The 20,345-nt window shown below is 48.7% G+C and overlaps 1 protein-coding gene across 1 annotated transcript in view; it reads left to right on the plus strand.

Annotated features, from left to right (window-relative positions):
- The window catches only part of tmc3 (transmembrane channel like 3), a 99,396-nt gene that overhangs the window by 46,021 nt on the left and 33,030 nt on the right, over positions 1-20,345 (plus strand). Inside the window, exons 12-15 of the mRNA XM_078241031.1 lie at positions 566-644; positions 13,366-13,587; positions 17,116-17,244; positions 17,331-17,398. Of these exons, the coding sequence (XP_078097157.1) occupies positions 566-644; positions 13,366-13,587; positions 17,116-17,244; positions 17,331-17,398 (498 nt within the window). The remainder of the gene's footprint in view (positions 1-565; positions 645-13,365; positions 13,588-17,115; positions 17,245-17,330; positions 17,399-20,345) is intronic.

Raw genomic sequence — 20,345 nt, forward strand, 5'->3', positions numbered from 1 at the left:
GGGAGAACGTGCAAACTCCACACAGACAGTGACCCAAGGCTGGAACTGAATGCGGGTCCCTGGCGCTGCGAGGCAGCAGTGCTAACCACTGTGCCACCGTGCCGCGAGGTTGGTTCTGCAGAAGCGAGCACCGGAAGATTGGCCAGAAAAATCAGAGGAAGATAAATTTGTAGTCGGGACAGGGGTTCCAATCCTAATCAGAAAATCCAGGCTGTTATTTAAAATAAAACAGCTAACGCACAGGGCTGTAACTTCAGACACATCAAATGATCTCGTATCCCATGTTGAGATTTGATTGTTTTTGCTGAAGAATAGAATTTCTTCACCTCCTGTAACAGCTGCAGATTTCACCGAATTCCAATTTAGTTTTGCAGTTGGTGCTAGACCGTAAGAGGTTGAATTTTCTGAAATGATTTGAATTGGACATATTCACTGCAACCATGCAAAGGTCTGTTGACCCTGGGTGTTATTTTCGGGTTTTGGGCCAAGCGCGGTGGGAAACGGGAACCACTGTATTCCTGTTACTTTCGCTTTGTTGAATGTTTTCTCTCTCTCTACGATACAGGGTGTTAGTCCTGTACTTGGGCAATCTCTACAGTTTAATCATTGCTCTGCTTGACAAAGTGAACAGTATGAGCATGGCGGTAAGCATTTAAACTAAAGACAACACCTTTGTGATTCCAGTGGAGGAGGCTAACCGCGGGAGCAGTGAGTTAACCTTTTGACAATCGCAGTGTGATAGCAATGCCAAAGTGAATGTTAACCTCCGCTGGAATGAATTCTCCCCACTCGCTTCCTCACCCCAGCTTTGCACGGTGTCAGGATATATAGGGGCACAATTTCAGAAACAACGCCCAGATCACTAGAACCTGTTCACGATTTATTGTGGGGCAATTTGCTGGTGCCACTGGGGAAGGTCTAATTATCTCAGCGGGGGACCAGGAGAGGTGATATCAGAAAGGAGTACCAAGATGCACAGAATACTGGGAGAGGCAGATAGCACTGGATTTGAAATAGTAAGTTATTAGGTGGGTTCAGAGTGAGGAGAGAAGTAATAAAGTCTGACTTAGTGGGTTACTCTGCATGTGGAAATAGGATAGTGATAACAGAGACTTGGCTCAAGAAAGGGCTAGAAAGGGGTAGAAAATATTCCTGGATCCAAGATATTCAGGAAAGATGGTAAAGGAGCAGGGGTGGCAGTGCCGTGGAACCATAGAAATGATACAGCACAGAAGGGGTCTATTCAGCCCATCTTGCCAATGCTGACCCAAAGACACCCAGGTGCCCTTTATAACCCCAATTTCCTACCTATAGTCCTGCAGCTCATAGCACTTCTGGTGCAGATCCAGGTGATCTGTAAAAGAATGTACGGTCTCTGCCTCCACCGCTAATTCAGGCAGCGAATTCCAGACAGCCGCCACCCTTCGCGTAAAAACGTTTTTCCTCATGTCCCCTCCAATCCTTCTGCCACTTATTTTGAATCTATGACCCCTGATTTTTGAACTCTTTGTCAAGGGAAACAGGTTCCTCCACTCTCTCCTTACCCCTCACAATGTTGTATACATCAATCATGTCACTCCCCTCAGCCTTCTCTGTTCCAAGGAAAATAACCCAATCTCTCCTTGTAGCTACAGTTCTCCAGCCCCGACAACATTCTAGTAAATCTTCTCTGCACTCTTTCCAGAGCAATTACATCTTTCCTGTAATGTGGTGACCAGAACTGCACACAATACTCTGGTTGTGGCCTTACCAGTGTCTTATTTCAGCATTATATATCCCTACTTTTATATTCTTTACCTCTGCCAATGAAGGAGAGCATTCCGTGTGCCTTCATTCCAGCCTTGTCTACTTGAACGTCCACTCCTCTCAGTATATTCCTGTTTATTGCATATTCCCTTTGATGCGCTACTCAAACACGAGGCCTGAAGCTCAGTAAATGAAAGGCTTTTATTTACTGTAATGAAGCTGCCAGAACTTATATACACTATCCCAGACTGAAGGGGTCCCGGCCAGAGCAGGGACTCTTATACCTCTCCCAGGAGGCGGAGCCCGACTGGGATGTGCCACAACACTACAGTACAAAGGTGTAACAACCCCACCCTAACCCCAACAGCAACAATAGCACAACCCAACAGTAACATATGTACATCCTTGTACTACTGGCCAGCCCCTGGCTCAGTACTATCCAGTGGGAACCAACGATGGTTCACAACATTCACCCCTCCTTTGAGAACAAAGGCCGGCGGGGTACAAAAAACAGAATAAAGTGTCAGCAGTCTATAAGTTCAGACGGTCAGGGGGACCGCACCGTCGTTGTGACCTCCTCAATACCGGCGGTGACACCGGAGTAGGCACTTGCGGTGGCATTCTCCCCAAGGTGGCGTCCAGCTGTTCTTCCACGGACTCACAGGCCGGTTGACCCTGAGGTGACGGTAGTCCAGGGGATCCTGACACGCCCTGCGGTGGCGACCATCTTCTGGGCTCAGGCAAGCTGTACATGGGAGTAAAATGGTTAAGCAATGGTCCCGATGCTGCCCGCGCCGTGTCCGGGGAAGAAACAAGAGATAAAGGGTTTGTTACAGGTGGTATGGGAGCGACAGGGGTTGCTACGTCCCCTGCTGGCACCAGGTCTCGGATCGAGACCGTGTCCTCTCGCCCGTCAGGGTATGCCACATAGGCATACTGAGGGTTGGCGTGGAGGAGATGGACCTGTTCGACCAACGGGTCGAACTTGCGGGCCCTTACATGTCGCCGCAGGAGGACGGGTCCTGAGTACATCAACCAAGACGGTAATGAGGTCCCCGAGGAAGACTTCCGAGGGAATGAGAACATCCTCTCGTGGGGAGTAGCATTGGTTGCCGTGCACAGGAGGGAGCGAATAGAATGGAGCGCATCAGGGAGCACCTCTTGCCAACGGGAGACTGGAAGACCTTTTGACTTCAACGCCAGTAAGACAGCCTTCCAGACTGTAGCATTCTCGCGTTCCACCTGTCCATTACCCCTAGGGTTGTAGCTCGTGGTCCTACTAGAGGCAATCCCGTAGGAGAGCAGGAATTGCCTCAAGTCATCGCTCATGAACGACGAGCCCCTGTCGCTATGGATGTAGCCGGGGTACCCGAACAGGGTAAAGAGATCACGGAATGCCTTGATAACCATAGCAGCGGATGTATCAGAGCAGGGAACAACAAAAGGGAACCGAGAGTACTCGTCAATGATATTGAGGAAGTACACATTCCGATCTGTTGAGGGAAGGGGGCCCTTAAAATCGACACTCAGTCTCTCGAAGGGACGAGTGGCCTTGACTAAATGTGCCCGGTCAGGTCGGTAAAAGTGCGGTTTGCATTCCGCGCAAACCCGACAGCTCCTTGTTACTGACCTGACGTCCTCCACCGAGTAAGGCAGGTTGCGGGCTTTTATAAAGTGGTAGAGCCGAGTGACCCCAGGATGGCACAGGTCATTATGGAGGGCGTGCAAACGGTCCTCCTGTATACTATCGCATGTTCCACGCGAGAGGGCATCCGAGGGCTCATTGAGTTTCCCTGGACGGTACATGATGTCGTAGTTATAGGTGGAGAGTTCAATTCTCCACCGCAAGATCTTGTCGTTCTTGATCTTGCCCCTCAGCGTGTTATTAAACATGAACGCCACGGACCGCTGGTCCGTGATCAGGGTGAACCGTTTTCCCGCCAAGTAATGGCGCCAGTGCCTGACGGCCTCCACAATGGCCTGGGCCTCCTTTTCCACCAGTAAATGCCGAATTTCGGGGCCTTGGAGGGTGCGGGAAAAAAATGCGACGGGCCTGCCCGCCTGGTTAAGTGTGGCGGCCAGGGCGAAATCAGATGCATCACTCTCCACCTGAAAGGGGATGGACTCGTCTACAGCATGCATCGTAGCTTTCGCGATGTCGGCTTTCAATTTACCGAAGGCGAATCGGGCCTCTGGCGTTAAGGGAAAAGTCGTGGACTTAATGAGCGGACGGGCTTTATCCGCGTAGTTGGGAACCCACTGCGCATAATAAGAGAAGAAGCCTAAGCATCTTCTCAGTGCTTTTGCACTAGCAGGCAAGGGAAGTTCAGAAAGGGGGCGCATACGGTCTGGATCAGGGCCAATGACCCCGTTTTCCACCACGTATCCTAGGATGGCTAAACGGCGCGTACGAAACACACACTTCTCCCTGTTGTAGGTCAAGTTCAGGCGAGGTGCAGTGCGTAGGAAGTTCAGGAGATTCATGTCGTGGTCCTGCTGGTCATGGCCGCAGATGGGGACATTATCCAGGTATGGGAAGGTAGCCCGCAGCCCGTTCTGGTCCACCATTCGGTCCATAGCACGCTGGAAGACCGAGACCCCATTGGTGACACCAAAGGGAACCCTGAGAAAGTGATACAAGCGACCATCCGCCTCAAAAGCCGTGTATTGTCAGTCCTCTGGGCGAATGGGGAGTTGGTGGTAGGCAGACTTGAGGTCTATGGTGGAGAACACCCGGTACTGCGCAATCTGATTGACCATATCAGATATGCGCGGGAGGGGATACGCATCCAGCTGTGTATATCGGTTAATGGTCTGACTGTAGTCAATGACCATCGGGGTTTGTTCCCGCTCTTGACCACCATGACCTGCGCTCTCCACGGACTAGCACTGGGTTGTATGATCCTTTCTTTGAGGAGCCGCTGAACCTCAGATCTAATGAAGATCCGATCCTCAGCGCTGTAACGCCTACTTTTAGTCGCGATGGGCTTGCAGCCTGGCACAAGATTCTGGAACAAGGAGGGTGTGGTGATCTTCAGCGTCGAGAGGCTGCAGGTGGGGCGCGTTGGGCAATTTGGAGGCTGCTGCTGTTTTCCCACTGCCAGTGAAGGGAGTGGCCCACCGTACTGTAGGATTACACTCCTCAAGTGGACCATGAAGTTTAGTCCGAGAAGTATTGGCGCGCAAAGATACGGCAACACAAGGAGCTTGAAACGCTCGTAAACTGTGCCTTGCACCTTCAAGGTTACCACGCAACTCCTTAGCACGGCAACAGACCGGGACCTTGATGCCATAGAGATTGTCTGTTTGGCAGGTTGAATCTGGAGTCCACACCGCTTCACAGTGTCTGGGTGGATAAAGCTCTCAGTGCTCCCGCTGTCAAACAGACAATAAATCACGTGGTCATTTACCTGGATATTCATCATAGATTTGTCAAGTCTATGAGGCTTGGCCTGGTCCAGGATGATCGACGCCACCGTTGGTTCATGAGCGCCACTGCAGGCAGCTGAAATCGATGAGGAGGACCCCTGCTGGTCGTTCGTGGTCAGTGTCGACCAACATGGCCGCCCCCATGAGTCGCACGTGGGTGAGGGCGCCAAACTCAGCGACCCCTGGTGGTCATACTCCTCCGACTCCGTCGACCGTAATGGCGTCGTCCTGGTCTCGCACGTGGACGAACCCCGCGATGACTTGGACGACAAAGACCCGAGCTCTGAAGAATCGCCGTTCCTGGGTTTAGATCGGCACACTTTTGAATAGTGCCCTTTTTTACCGCATGCGGTGCACAACACAGCTTTAGCGGGACACCGTTGCCGAGTATGCTTCGCTCCTCCACAGAAATAGCACCGCGGGCCGCCCGGGGCTGCTGCCGTCGTCTGGCCCGAGTGGGAGCACGCCATTATGCAGCATTTCGAACCCGAGGGACGAGGAGGGATTAGCGACTGCTCCTGCCACGTTGTCTCCACGTGGTCCTCCGGATATAATACTAAGCTTTTGGAGGCCGTCTCGAGCATCTCTGCTAACTCGATGGCCTGGGTAAGATTAAGGTTAACCTTCTCCAACAGTTTAAGTCGAATGTACGATGATCCGACCCCCGCCACAAACGTATCTCGGGCGAGGTCGTTCATGCTCTGCTCAGCCGACACAGCTTTGCAGTCACAGCCCCTGGCTAGCTGTAGGAGCTCGTTCGCGTATTCCTCCATCGTTTTCCCAGACTGCTGTCGTCGAGTGGCTAGGAGGTAACGAGCGTGTATCTCATTGGGTGGTTTGATATCGCGCTTCTTCAGAAGCTCGAGGGCCTTAGTATAATCGGTGGCCGCACGGATCGCGAGGCAGACAGTGTCGCTTACCCTCGCATGGAGGACCCGGAGTCTGTCATCATCTGTGGTGACCGCTGCGGAGGCTGCCAGGTAGTCTTCGAAACACTTCAGCCAGTGGTCGAAGGTGTTAGAAGCACCCACCGCACGTGGATCTAGCGTAAGGCGTTCCGGCTTCAGAATTTGCTCCATACTCTCTCTCTCTTTTTTTTCTTTTTTTCGACGAGAGTTTAACGATAGTAAATAAAATTGATGCGCTACTCAAACACAAGGCCTGAAGCTCAGTAAATGAAAGGCTTTTATTTACTGTAATGAAGCTGCCAGAACTTATATACACTATCCCAGACTGAAGGGGTCCCGGCCAGAGCAGGGACTCTTATACCTCTCCCAGGAGGCGGAGCCCGACTGGGATGTGCCACAACACTACAGTACAAAGGTGTAACAACCCCACCCTAACCCCAACAGCAACAATAGCACAACCCAACAGTAACATATGTACATCCTTGTACTACTGGCCAGCCCCTGGCTCAGTACTATCCAGTGGGAACCAACGATGGTTCACCACACCCTTTTACCGTTTGACCTTCCTAAATGCATTACCTCACACTTATCAGAGTTGAACTCCATCTGCCACTTTCCTGCCCACTCCACCAACCCATCTATATCATTTTGGAGCTTACAGCTACCCTCTACACTATCCACCACACGGTCAATTTTTGTGTCGTCTGCAAAGTCCAGCATTACAGTATTAATTACTGAGAACATTGTGATCGAAGAGGAAGTCCCACAGGGATCACGGACAGAATTTATTTGACTGGAGCTATGAAAATGCAATTAGATTACTCGGTGTGGTCTACAGGCTGCCAACTAGTGACAAAGATGTCGAGGAAGACATTCGTAAGGCAATTGCAGAGAGATGCAAGAATTCTAGAATATATGTAGAGGGAATTATCCAAATAGAAACTGGGATAGTAATAGTGTAAAGGGCGGAGAGGGGCAAAGTACCTAGACTGTGTTCAGGAGAATTGTGTGTCCAGTCTGACAGGAATGGAGACAGTGCCAGACCTGGTTCTTGGGAATGAGGTGGACTCAGTGGATTAGATATCATTGAGGGAGCATTTAGGTGACATATTAGCGATCATATTACAGAAAAAAAAGACATGCTGTCCAAGCTTTTCATCCTGCACCCATCAGGACGTTCACACAAGATTATCAATAACAAATGGAACAACAATTTATATTGCATGAGAAGAGTGCTGATTGGTTGGCAAATGAATCCTGATTGGTAGAGGCCAAGAATGACACTGAGAACCAATTTAAGATAGTCAGTTGGGTTTGTAGTGTGGCTCACGTACACATGCCAAAAGCCACAAATATTCACACACGGGGCCCTGTCCTTTGCATACCGAAGGAGCATATCCACGCATTGTGCCTTTTCCAACTAAACAAAAGCTTGTGGGGGAGGAGAGACAGCCATTACCTGATTCATTTCCCCGTAGCAATATACTGACCAAGAGCTAGAGGTTTTGATGCGGTAACTATGAAGGTTGATGAGGACAATGAAACTGATGTGGTATATATGAACTCCCAATGGGTATTGAATAAAGTGACGTACAACAAACTCGTGAGCAGTTCCAGCTCGTGGAATGAAAGGGACAGTAGCAACATGGGTACAGAATGGGCTGAGCAACAGGAAGCAGAGAGCAGTGGGAAATGAATGTTTTTCGGTCTGGCATTCTCCAGGGGCCAGTGCCAGGATCCCTGCTCTTTCTGATATATACTAACGACCTACACCTTGGTGTACCAGGCACAATTTTGAAATGTACGGACAATATCATACTTGGAAATATTGTGAACTGTGAGGAGGATAGCGTAGAACTTCAAAAAGACATAGACAAGTTGGTGGAATGGCTGGGCAAGTGACAGATTAAACTTAATGCAATTACGTGTTGAATTGATGCCATTTTGTAACAAGAACATTGAGAGAAACTTAGCCTCAACTGAAGAACTGCTCAGTTTGGGTCCCGCCAGCGAAATCTCAGCTCCAGACCTCATTACTGCCTGAGTCCAAACATGGACAAAAGAGCTGAATGCCAGAGATGAGAGTGACAGCCCGTGACATCAAGGCAACATTGGACCGATTGCGGCATCAAGGAGATAAAAGCAAAATACTGTGGATGCTAGAATCCGAAACAGAAACAGAAAATGCTGGAAAGTCTCATCAGGTCTGACGGCATCCGTGGAGAGAGGATAGAGCCAACATTTCTCCAGACGTTTCGAGCTTGGATGTCCCTTCGTCAGAGCTGACGACAAAGAGTGATCCAGATTCGAAACATTGCCTCTATTCTGTCTCCACAGAGATTTTCCAGCATTTTTTTTGCGGCATCGAGGATGCTGATGTCAGCTTTGACAAAAGATCATCTGGACTCGAAATGTTAGATCTTTTGTCTCCTTACAGATGCTGCCAGACCTGCTGAGATTTTCCAGCATTTTCTCTTTTGGTCTCAGATTCCAGCATCCGCAGCAATTTGCTTTTATACAGAGCTGCAAATACTGGTTCAGACTCGATGGGCCAAATGGCCTCATTCTGCTCCTATATCTTATGGTCTCATGGTTTAAATAATAGATACTGGGAATTCTGATGTGCAGAAAGCAGGTACAGAATCGAGGGAGCGATGGCTCACTGCTAGCCTGGGTTAAACTGCATTTCTGGTCCAGATTAAATACCACTAATCAGGTACTCGCCAACTCCACCTCCCCCCCACCCCCGCCCACCTCCACCACCCGCCTCACCCTCCACCTCACCCCCCCAACCCCTCTAACCCCCACAGCCACAACAGCTCAGGGTGGGTGGGTGAGTTAGGGGTAAGATGGGCTGCCATTCTGACCTGCTGGCATCAAGCCAGAGGCTTGAGTGGGCCATGGAGAAGCAAGACCATTTCCTGGGAGGCCTCTGGCAGCCCCAGGTTAGGCCATTCAATGCCTGGGGCACAGCCGGCACATTTTCACTGGTTTGGGATTGTGATTTTCACAGCGAGGAAAGGTCACATCTGGACCAAAAAATGTCATCCGGCAAAGATTACTTCCGATGTGAAATTCGACAATCTTACACTGATCTTACACTGGAAAATGGAAGGCTAGGAGATGAATTCTGCCCCAAGAATATCTCCAATCCGAATGAAAAATCTAATTTAAAATAAATTCCAGTAACCTTATAATGGCCTGACTAAAACTGAATCAAAAAGCAAGGTATATTAAATAAATTGCACCCTTTAATAAAATACAACAATCCAAGATGATTGGGAGCATTAAACTTCCCACCTCCGAAACATTCCCAATGCTTTTGTGGCAGGAGACCCCCCCCCCGCCAGTTTTTAAAAAATTTGTTCATGGGATATGGGCGTGGCCGGCAGCATTTATTGCCCTTCCCTAATTGCCCCGTGTTCAGAGGGCAGTTAAGAGTCATCCACATTGGTCTGAAGTCACATGTAGGCCAGACTGGGTAGATTTCGTCCCCTAAAGGATATTAGTGAACCAGATGGGTTTTTACAACAATTGACAATGGTTTCATGCTTAGACCTGAAATTCCAGGAGGGAGTGGGGGGGAGGTGGGTGGGGTGGGGGGTGGGGGCGGGTGGGGTGGGGGGGATTCTCCCATCCCATTGCACTGCTTTTGTAGCGCAGCAGGCCAGGAGATTCTAGCGGAGACCGTTTCTCGGGCTCCACGCTAGGCGCCAGGATGTCCGCGTGTCTCCTGGCGCCAGATTTCCAGCACCGTCAGCTTTGCATCAGCATTCGGCTCTGAGCTACCTAATGTATTCAAACTCCAATTTCAATATACTTTAAATAGCATTAGCAGGTCTGAGACTGAAATCTCCAGGCCCGTTAGCCTCCCCTCCCCTTCCCCCCGCAGCCAGCAGGAGCATTTCACTGCAGCAGGGATGAGTATAGCTCCCCAGTTGCGGGGGGTTGGCGGCCCGATCCCCGAACGAAGGCGGGGGGCCATCGAGGCCACCCAGAGGGTCAGGTGCTGGGGGTACCCTCTAGGGATTGCCACCTTGGCAGTGCTAGCCTGGACCTCCTGGCACTGCCCAAGGGGCCAAGTGCCAATGCCCGGGGGCACCTTGGCACTGCCCACCGGGCATGGGACAATGCCAAGGGGGTGGGTTCTGATGGGGGCAGGGCCTCGGGGCGGGGGGCGATCTGTGGGAGTGGGTGGTCCTGCTGCCACTCTGCACTTTGGGCTGAGTGATATAGAGAGGGAGGCCAGCGATCGGGGCTGGCCATTGGGGTGGGGGGAAGGGGGACAGCCTGCTGGGGGGTCGGTCGAGGCTGCTGGTGGGGTGGGGCACAGGAGATTGAGGCGGGTTGGGAGAGAAGTTGCTGGGGCTGAGCCCGGACATGTCCGGGGAGCCAGCGATCGGGCCAGCTCCCCTCATGTGAGGAGCCGTACTAATCCCTGCTGGGGGGGGGGTCACATGGCTGGTGATGGGAGGTTGCAGAAATATTCTGGTTGGCACATCTCTCTCCAAATTGATTCATAACCAATTATGGTGCATTCTTCAGACAGAACTTCATTGACCAATCAGCAAAGTAATCCTTGGCAATGCTCAGTAAAAAATGATTGGTTTGTAAATGAAATATTATTGGTCAATACTAAGAAATTGATCTTTTCCACCAATAAGACACAATGCCTCGTATCTTTCAGAAACCTTAGTTCGCGCAAGGGTGCTTTTCAGCCAATGAAAATGGAGGGTTATAGGTAGGTCAATGGGATGGAGGGTTATAGGTAAGCCTAAAAGGTAGGGATATGTTCGGCACAACTTGTGGGGCTGAAGGGCCTGTTTTATGCTGTAGTTTTTCTATGTTTCTAAGTACATTAGAAGTGTAGACAGCATTGTAATGTAGGAAACGCAGCAGCCAACCTGTGCACAGGCAGCTCCCACAAGCAAGAAGATAATGGCCAAATTATCATCACCCATGGCCAATAAGGTGAACTGAGATACAAGACGACCCCATTTTTCCAGGGAAGTTTCTGGCTCAAAACGTTCATCTGAATGCAGTTTAAGAATTTGGCATCCTTTATATTGTTTGCTTTTATTTGATCCAGTTCCTATCTGGGTTGCTGAAATCCCCCATCATTACTTTCCCAATTCTGCACTTTGCAACAATACCATCTAAATCTTTATTCTCCTGCCTCCCTGACTGTTTGGAGATGTTTAGTGCACTCCCAGCAGCAAGTCTCTTTGCCTAGTTTTCTTTGCATTCCGGACAGGTCAATGACAGGAAGGCTGCCTGTTGGATTTTTGAGCCCCACCAGTCTTTAAACCCAGCAGGTGGGGAGGGTGGGGGGGGAGGTTTGGAATCCAGCCCATTGAATCTCTTCCATTCAACAAAGAGGGAAAGAGTGCCTCTGATGCAAAAGAGAGGTCGCTTGACTGAAACGTGACTGAAAGCAGGGCAGGCGTTGAAACTCAACATTCCCAGTTGCAGGATTTTTAGGCAGATTAGAGACAGAGGTTAAAAAGAACAAGGGGTGGTTGTAACATTGGTTAAAGCCACAATCATATCCATGAGGTGGAATGATATTCCAGGAAGAACATCAAATGAGGCTATATGGGTTAAACTGAGGAACAGTTACATGGGGAGGGAGGCAGCAAGCCCGTCCTTGGGCTTATTGAGGCCTTTAAGTGGCCAATTAATGACCATTCAAGGCCACACCCTTTGCCTCCCCATGACAACAGGAAGCCCAACCACCTTAGTTACACAGGCAGGTGTCAGGCAAGGGCAGGGCAGGGGACTTGCTTTGCAGGTCTCCTGGGCCCATCGGAAACACACCACCCCTTCCTGCAAAGGTCACCCTCTCCCCACCTCCTCACTTTAACATTCTCCCCTCCCCCCCACCACGCCCCCCCCCCCCCCCCCTCCCCTTGGCCAACCCCAGCCTCTTGAACCCAGCCCCCTCAGCATCCTCACCTCACTGAGAATCCAGACTAGCCTGGGCTCCTCAGCTTGGTGGGACTGCCTGCAGCCTCTACAGTGGGCCTACACCACTCCCAGCTGGCATTGCCATGGCTACATGGCAGCTGGCCAACTGACTGACCACCAGCTCCGTAAGACGGGACTTCCTCTTGAGAAAAGGGCGGAAGCCTCATCTCAAATGAGCAATTAATGTTGCTCCCAGCATCAGATTGCTGAGGGACTGTCGGTGGGGCTGTGGGTGAGCTTGCTCCCAGGAGGAAGGGGGTGGGGAGATGTGACGAAATGAGGCTGCAATGCTCTGGAAAATCCAGCCCAAAGTACTATTCAGGGAAATGTAGAAGCATTCTCCCTGGAATGTTGGCCAATATTTCTGCTTTAACCAATCCCACTGGAGCAGATTCTCCAGATTTGCTTCATGTGGATACTTGATTTTGATTTGATTTGATTTGATTTATTATTGTCGCATGTATTAGTATACAGTGAAAAGTATTGTTTCTTGCGCGCTATACAGACAAAGCATACCGTTCATAGAGAAGGAAAGGAGAGAGTGCAGAATGTAGTGTTACAGTCATAGCTAGGGTGTAGAGAAAGATCCACTTAATCGGAGATAGGTCCATTCAAAGGCCTGATGGCAGCAGGGAAGAAGCTGTTCGTGAGTCGGTTGGTACGTGACCTCAGACTTTTGTATCTTCTTCCCGATGGATGAAGGTGGAAGAGAGAATGTTCGGGGTGCGTGGGATCCTTAATTATGCTGGCTGCTTTGCCGAGGCAGCAGGAAGTGTAGACAGAGTCAATGGATGGGAGGATGGTTTGTGTGATGGACTGGGCTTCATTCACGACCCTTTGTAGTCTCTTGCGGCCTTGGGCAGAGCAGGAGCCATACCAAGCTGTGATGCAACCAGAAAGAATGCTTTCTATGGTGCATCTGTAAAAGTTGGTGAGAGTCATAGCTGACATGCCAAATTTCCTTAGTCTTCTGAGAAAGTAGAGGCGTTGGTGGGCTTTCTTAACTATAGTGTCGGCATGGGAGGAACGTGCTGTCAGCACGTTTAGTGCTGTGATTATAACCATGACTATGGACAGAACCTGTAAAGTGTTTGGAAATTATCTGAGGTTGTAAAAGGTGAAAGTCTTTCCTTTTGTTTTAAAACATTGGTTAAAGTGGTTAAAATCTAAATTAAAATCAGCACAGATGAAGTATTTGCTGAACTATAATGCAGCCCAAATTGTTAATCGGGTTTGAAATCACACAAAAGAAATGGAACATTGTTTACCTCGAGACCAGTAAATCGTTGTGTTGCGTCTGAACCATTTTCTGCAGGATAATTCCAACGATACGGGGACGTCATTTCTGGCAACCAGAGCTCTCCCGGAGGAGGAAAGTCTCTCCACCATCGTACCAGAGATTAGGCTGAGACGGAACAGCTCATTCAGTCCAGAAGAGAACAAAACGAAACCTTTAACCAAGTTTAATCGGACAGCTTTGTTTGATTATAACATCCTGTCTCAGCAAGATCAATGTTGGGAAACCTACGTTGGGCAGGTTTGTGAGTGTATATTTGATGAAGGCAGTTCTTTCTAGTTTGATATATACTTGGATTCTATGTTTAGGATAGTGAGGAGTCCCAGCAAATAGTCAGCACAGGGATTGCCTCTGGGTCTTCAATTTGACCAACTCTGGTTCAACATATTCCTGGAGGTTTCATCATGTGACTTGCTGCTTCAAGCTGCCCCTCTTCCACCCGCCAGTCATTGGTCCCTCCTCCAGGCGCACACCCTTCCCAATTCAAGTGGGCAACAATCAGACTGGGCGGGATTTTCTGGGGCAGGTGGCCACCATTGGCTGGTGGTGGGATCTTCCCCTCCCGCTGCTATCATTCTTTGCACCTTCAACTGCCGGGGAACCCATGGTGGGGGGAGGGGGGTGGGGGGGGGGGGGTGGTGTCACTATTGGCAGCACCAGAAGATCCCGCTGGCAGGAACGGCCAGAAAATCCCTCCCACCGTTTAGTTACCCAATTCAACTAACCTTGATTGGCCGCATTTGTCACCAATGCCACGCATGCACAGTTGTCCTGTTTTACTCCGGGATCCCATTACGAACAACGGAATAGGCTGTGTCCAGGAGCAGAGATCCTCATCAAGCTGTTATTAAAGGCAGTGATTTAAAAAGCCTCAGCTTTTCCAAGCCGAAAGGGCTGAGGGGAGGAATGGAGCCAGAAATCGGGGTGAATCCACCCCCTGACGGACCCGGCAATCGGGGCACGGCCTCCCCACAGTTTTGGAATTACCTGCTCCGAAGCCACTTCCCCCTAACCCCGGCCTGTCACCAGGAAGAAGACTCAGAGCCACATCAGGACTGATCTGTTGCTTCAATACCATCTTCCTGCACTATCTTCCTATCCCTTGGTGTTTTTAACATGTAGAAATCTATCAATCTCAGTCTCAAACATAATCAACGATTGAATCTGGGGTAGAGAATTCCAAAGATTCACCACCCTCTAGGTGAAGAAATCCCTCCTCATCTCAATCCTAAGTGGCCCCTTATTCTGAGACTGTGTCCCTTTGTTCTAGATTCCCCCCCAGCCAGGGGAAACATCCTTCCTGCGTCTACCCTGCCGAGTTCTGTAAGAATTTTGTACATTTGAATGAGATCACCTCTCATCCTTCCAAACACCAGAGAATAAAGGGCCAGTCTACTTACTCTTTCCTCACAGGACAATCCCTCCATCCCAGGAATTAATTTAGTGAATCTTTGTTGCGCTCCCTCTGTGACAATTATGGCCGGAATTTTACCGGCATGCCCGCCCCGATTCTAGGGATTGGCAAGCCTCGGAGAATGGCATTCTTCGTTGACCTCGGGCAGGATCGTACGAACCTTGGGCGTACATGCCAGTAAAATTCTGCCCTATATCTTTCCTTAAGGAGACTAAAATGTGCACAACACTTCAGGTGAGGTGTCACCAAGGCTCTATTTAATCGCAGTAAGACATCTTTACTCCTGTACTCAAATCTACTTGTAATAAAGGCCAGTATAACATTTGCTTTCCTCATTATCTGCTCAAGCTGAAGGTTAACTTTCAGTGACTCATGAACAAAGACACACGAGTCCCTTTGAAGTTCAACACTCTCACCATTTAAAAAATCTATATTTCAGTTTTTCCTTCCAAAGTGGATAACCTCCCATTTCTCCACATTGTCTTCCATCTGCCAAATTTTTGCCTGCTCACTTAACCTCTCCAACTCCACTTGAAGCATCTTTGCATCCTCCTCACAACTCACACTCCCACCTGTGTCATCCTCAAACTGGAAATATTACATTTAATCCCCACACCCAAATCATTGATAACAGATTGTGAATAGCTGGGGCCCAAGCACTGATCCTTGTGGCACCCACTAGTTACACCCTGCTGTCCTGAAATGACCTATTTATTCCTGCTCTCTGCCTTCTGTCCATTAACCAGTTCTTGATCCATGTCAATATATTCCTCCCAATCCCAAATGGTCTAATGTTGTTTACAAATCTCTTGTGTGGGGCCTTGGTAAAAGCTTTCTCAAAATCGAAATATATCATATCCACTAGTTTCCCCTTATCTATTCTGCTATTTATAGCCTCAGAAAACTCTCAATGGGTTTATTAAGTATGATTTCCCTTTCACAAATCCATGTTGACTCTGCCCAATCCTATCATTATTTCTTAACTGCCCAGTTAACTGTCCATTAATTTTCCATTAATTTCTCTAGTACTTTTTGTTTTACCAATATTAATACCTTGTAGTTCTTCCTTTATAGTAGTCCCTTGGTTCTCCATTATTTCTGGAAGGTTTTTAATATTTAACTCCACAAAGACAGACGTAAAGTATATGTTTAGTTTCTCTGCCTTTTCATTATTTAATATTCATTGTAAATCTGCTTGTAATGGGCCCACATTTGTTTTTGATAACCTATTCCTTTTTACATACCTATTGAAGCTTTTACAGTCCATTTTTAAGTTTCTCATGACTTTATTCTTATATTCTATTTTCCCTTTCTTTATCTTTTTCTTGGTCCTCCTTTGCAGAATTCTAAAATACACCCAGTCCCCATTCTTACCATTATTTTGGTTATTTTATACAACTCTCCCTTTGATCGAAGGCAACCCTTAATTTCTTTCATCAGCCACAGTTGGAACACTTTCCTTGCTGTGTTTTTATGCATTAAATGAATGTATTTTTATTGTAAATGATGTATTAGTGCTTTAAATGATGGCTGTTACCTATCTACCATCACACCTCTTAGCGTAGCTTCCCAATCCGCCGTATCCAACTTTCCCCTCAAACCCTCAGAGTTTCCTTTGTTGAGGTTAAGATCCTGGGGGTGATCTTATCAGCTCATCCCACCAGTCGATCGGTGAGGATCACGTCTGGTCCCCATTGGTGGCCTTGCCGGGAGGATTGGAAGCCACTGAAGCTCCCGAGTGGTCAGGGGCAGGGACAGGCAGTGCCCCTGTGGCACTGCCAGCCTGAAACTCTGGCAGTGCCCACTTAGCACCTTGGCACTGCCCAACAGGGGGTGGTGCTTGAGGGGAAGTGGGCCCAAGTGGTGGGGCCTGAGGGACGGAGCCATGGGAGAAGGGGAAAAGGCGGGGGGGGGGGGGGGAGTTCCACAGAGGGGAAGGGATGGGGGGACTCTGCGGGGAGGGGGGGTGGGTTGATCGGCTGGGAGAGCAATCGGGGGTTGATGGGGGCGCAATGTCCGGGGCGGTGATCAAGCAGGGGGTAGGGTGATATCCGGGGGTGATGATTGGTGCTGTCTGAGGTGGGTGTGGCGGGAGCGGGGAGGGGGAGCGGGGGGCGTTGGTAAAATCTGGGGGTGGAGGGGGGGGGCAATATCCAGGGATATGATTGGCTTACTCCATCATTCATTGCTAGAAAGATCACAGTAAAGTGTCACCGGCTGAACATTGTAGTTACAGTCTCTGTAACCAAACAGCAAAGAAGATCACCGCATAGCCCATTGTGGCAAGCCAGGCACGCAAACTGTTGTTCTTGTGTCCAGCACACAGTGGAATAAAGAGTCATTTCTATCTTCAGGAGATGCTGAAGCTGTCAATCATTGACATGCTGTTCACTGTGGGCAGTATCCTCCTCATCGATTTCATCCGGGGATTATTCGTGCGATTCCTGAGTGATTGCTGGTGCTGGGATCTGGAGACTAAATTTGTGAGTATTGTTCAGATTGAGTTGTTGCACCATTCTCACTGTCTGCTCACAGCAGCTTCTCATCTTTCATTTCAAATCTCTTGCAGCCCGAGTACGGAGAGTTCAAGATTGCTGAGAATGTCTTGCATCTGATCTATAATCAGGGAATGATATGGTACGCAGCAGAACTCATACAAGAGATCCTCACGGGTGATTAGAACAAATCAAGGCGTATTAAAACCAAAACCTTGGAACAGTAGTGGGCCATTCAGCCCATCGAACCTATTCTACCATTCAAACTGTATCCAAAATGGCGTGCTGCGCGGATAATTCCTCTCTCTCAATGTAACAGCAATTGAAAAATTATAATTAATTTTAGATATTTTGAGGGTTAAGGGCTAATGATATCAGAGTTTAGTGTAGTTATCAGTGTTATCATAGCATGATTACAACACAAAAGGAAGCCATCGCATTAGTGCTGGCTCTATGAAGGAGCAATTCACCTTGTGCCACTCCCCTGTCCTTTCTACATTTTGTTTTCCTTTTCAGATAATGCTCCAGTTCTGTTTTGAAAGCCTCAATTGACCCTCCCTCCACCACACTCTCAGGTCATGTACCTCAGACCTAACCACTCGCTGCGTGAAAAAGGTTTTCCCTCATGCCGCCATAGCTCCTTGGGCCGATGTATGTTGGGGAAACAGTTTCTCTCCCCATCTACCCTGTCCAGATTTTGAACATGTTTACCAAATCTCCCCTCAAATCTTCTCTTCTCCAAGGAGAACAGTCCCAACTTCTCCCATCTTTTTACGTGACTGAACTTCCTCATCCCTGGAACCATTCTCGTGAATCTTTTCTGCACTCTTTCCAATGCCTTCACATCTTTCCCAAAGTGTGCTGCCTAGAATGGGACGCAATTCTCCAGTTGAGGCCAAAGCAGTGTTTCACACAGATTTAATATCCTCGCTTTTGTCTGCTCAATCAGGTGAATATGAACTTTGTGCCGTTAGCAACTCAGCACAGAGGGATTTGGGTCCTCGTTCACCAATCACACAAAGCTAGCATCCAACTTCAGCAGGCAATAGGGAAGGCTAATGGAATGTTGGCCTTTATTTCAAAGGGAATAGAGTATAAATATAGAGAAGTCTTGCCAAAACTATACAAGGCACTAGTTAGGCTACATCTGGACTACTGTCAACAGTTTTGGTCCTTTATCTAAGGAAAGATACACTGGCACTGGAGGCAGTCCAGAGAAGGTTCACTAGGTCGATCCCGGGTATGGAGGGATTTACAAATGAGGAAAGGTTGAGTAAGTTGGGCCTGTACTCATTGGAGTTTAGAAGAATGAGAGGTGACCTTATTGAGATTTATAGCACTCTCAGGGAGGCTTAACAGAGTATATGCTGAGAGGTTGTTTCCCCTTGTGGGAGACTCTAGGACCAGAGGGCAAAGTCTCACAATAAGGGGTTACCCATTTAAGACAGAGATGAGGAGGAATTTCTTCTCTCAGAGGGTTGTGAATCTGTGGAATTCTTTCCCACAGAGGGCTGTAGAGGCTGGGGCATTAAGTATGTTCAAGGCGGAGATAGACAGATTTTTTTATCAGTAAGGGAATCCAGGGGTATGAGGTAAGGCAGGAGAGTGGAGTTAAGGGTTATCACATCAGATCAATCATGATCTCATTGAATGGAGTAGCCTTGATGGGCCAAATGGCCTACTTCTACTCCTATGTCTTGTAGTCTTATAATCTAATTTAGTGCACAGTATCTCTTTGGATTGCACGCCCTAGGTTTGGTCCTATCCAGCTCCATCTGAGCCACTCATTGCCATCTCATAGCTTCATTCCTAGGACAGTAACTGGCAAATGTACCTCGTGCAACTAACAGATTAATTCCAATATTCCTCCCACACAAAAGCTAAAGCTGCAACAGGTTTACCGAGGTGTTTAAAAGTCTTATCATGGCACACTTTAAAAAGAAATAATGATGTGAAATCTGAGCAGAAATGATGTCATTGTCTGAGTTGCCACTTTTTTCATAGAATCCCTACAGTGCAGGAGGAGGCCATTCGGCCCATTGAACCTGCGCCCACTGTAAATCCCACCCAGCCCTTATCCTCGTAACCCCACATATTTACCCTGCGAATCCCACCGACACTAAGGGGCAATTTAGCATGGCCAATCAACCTAACCTGCACATCTTTGGACTGTGGGAGGAAACAGGAGCACCCGGAGGAAACCCGCGCAGACACGAAGAGAATGTGCAAACTCCACACAGACAGTGACCCAAGGCCGGAATTGAACCCGGGTCCCTGGTGCTGTGAGACAGCAGTGCTAACCACTGTACCACCGTGCTGCCATTTTTTATTATACCAATACATTAAAATTCTGAAAGTCTGGAGCCATGTAGATAGAAGCAGGTTGTTTCAGTAGCTGAGGGGCCCCTGAACTGAGATTAAACACCAGAGGTTTAAAACAGAGAATCATAGAATCAATGGCCCAAACTGGTCCATGCCGACTAAAATGCCCATCTAAGCTAACCCCATTTGCCTGCATTTGGCCCATATCCCTCCAAACCTTTCCTATCCATGTATCTGTCCAAATGCCTTCTAAATGTTGTCAATGTTCCTGCCTCAACCACTTCCTCCGGCAGCTCATTCCACACACGCACCACCCTCTGTGTAAAAAAATTGCTCCTCCGGTTTCCATTAATTCTTTCCCCTCTTAACTTAAACCTATGCCCTCTAGTTCTCGATTCCCCAACCCTGGAAAAAGACTGAGTGCATTCACCCTATCCATGCCTCTCATGATCTTGTACGCCTCTCATGATCTTGTACACCTCTATAAGATCACCCCTCAGTCTCCTACGCTCCAAATAAAAAAGTCCTAGCCCGTCCAATCTCTCCCTATAATTCAGTCCCTCGAGTCCTGGCAACATCCTTGTAAATCTTTTCTGCACTCTCTCCAGATTGATAACATCTTTCCTAGAGCAAGGCGACCAATACTGAACACAATACTCCAGTGGCAAGGTGGCACAGTGGTGAGCACTGCTGCCTCACAGCGCCAGAGACCCGGGTTCGATTCCCGGTTTGGGTCACTGTGCGGAGTCTGCATGTTCTCCCCGTGT

This window comes from Mustelus asterias, chromosome 24, assembly GCF_964213995.1.
Source record: "Mustelus asterias chromosome 24, sMusAst1.hap1.1, whole genome shotgun sequence".
Taxonomy (NCBI): domain Eukaryota; kingdom Metazoa; phylum Chordata; class Chondrichthyes; order Carcharhiniformes; family Triakidae; genus Mustelus; species Mustelus asterias.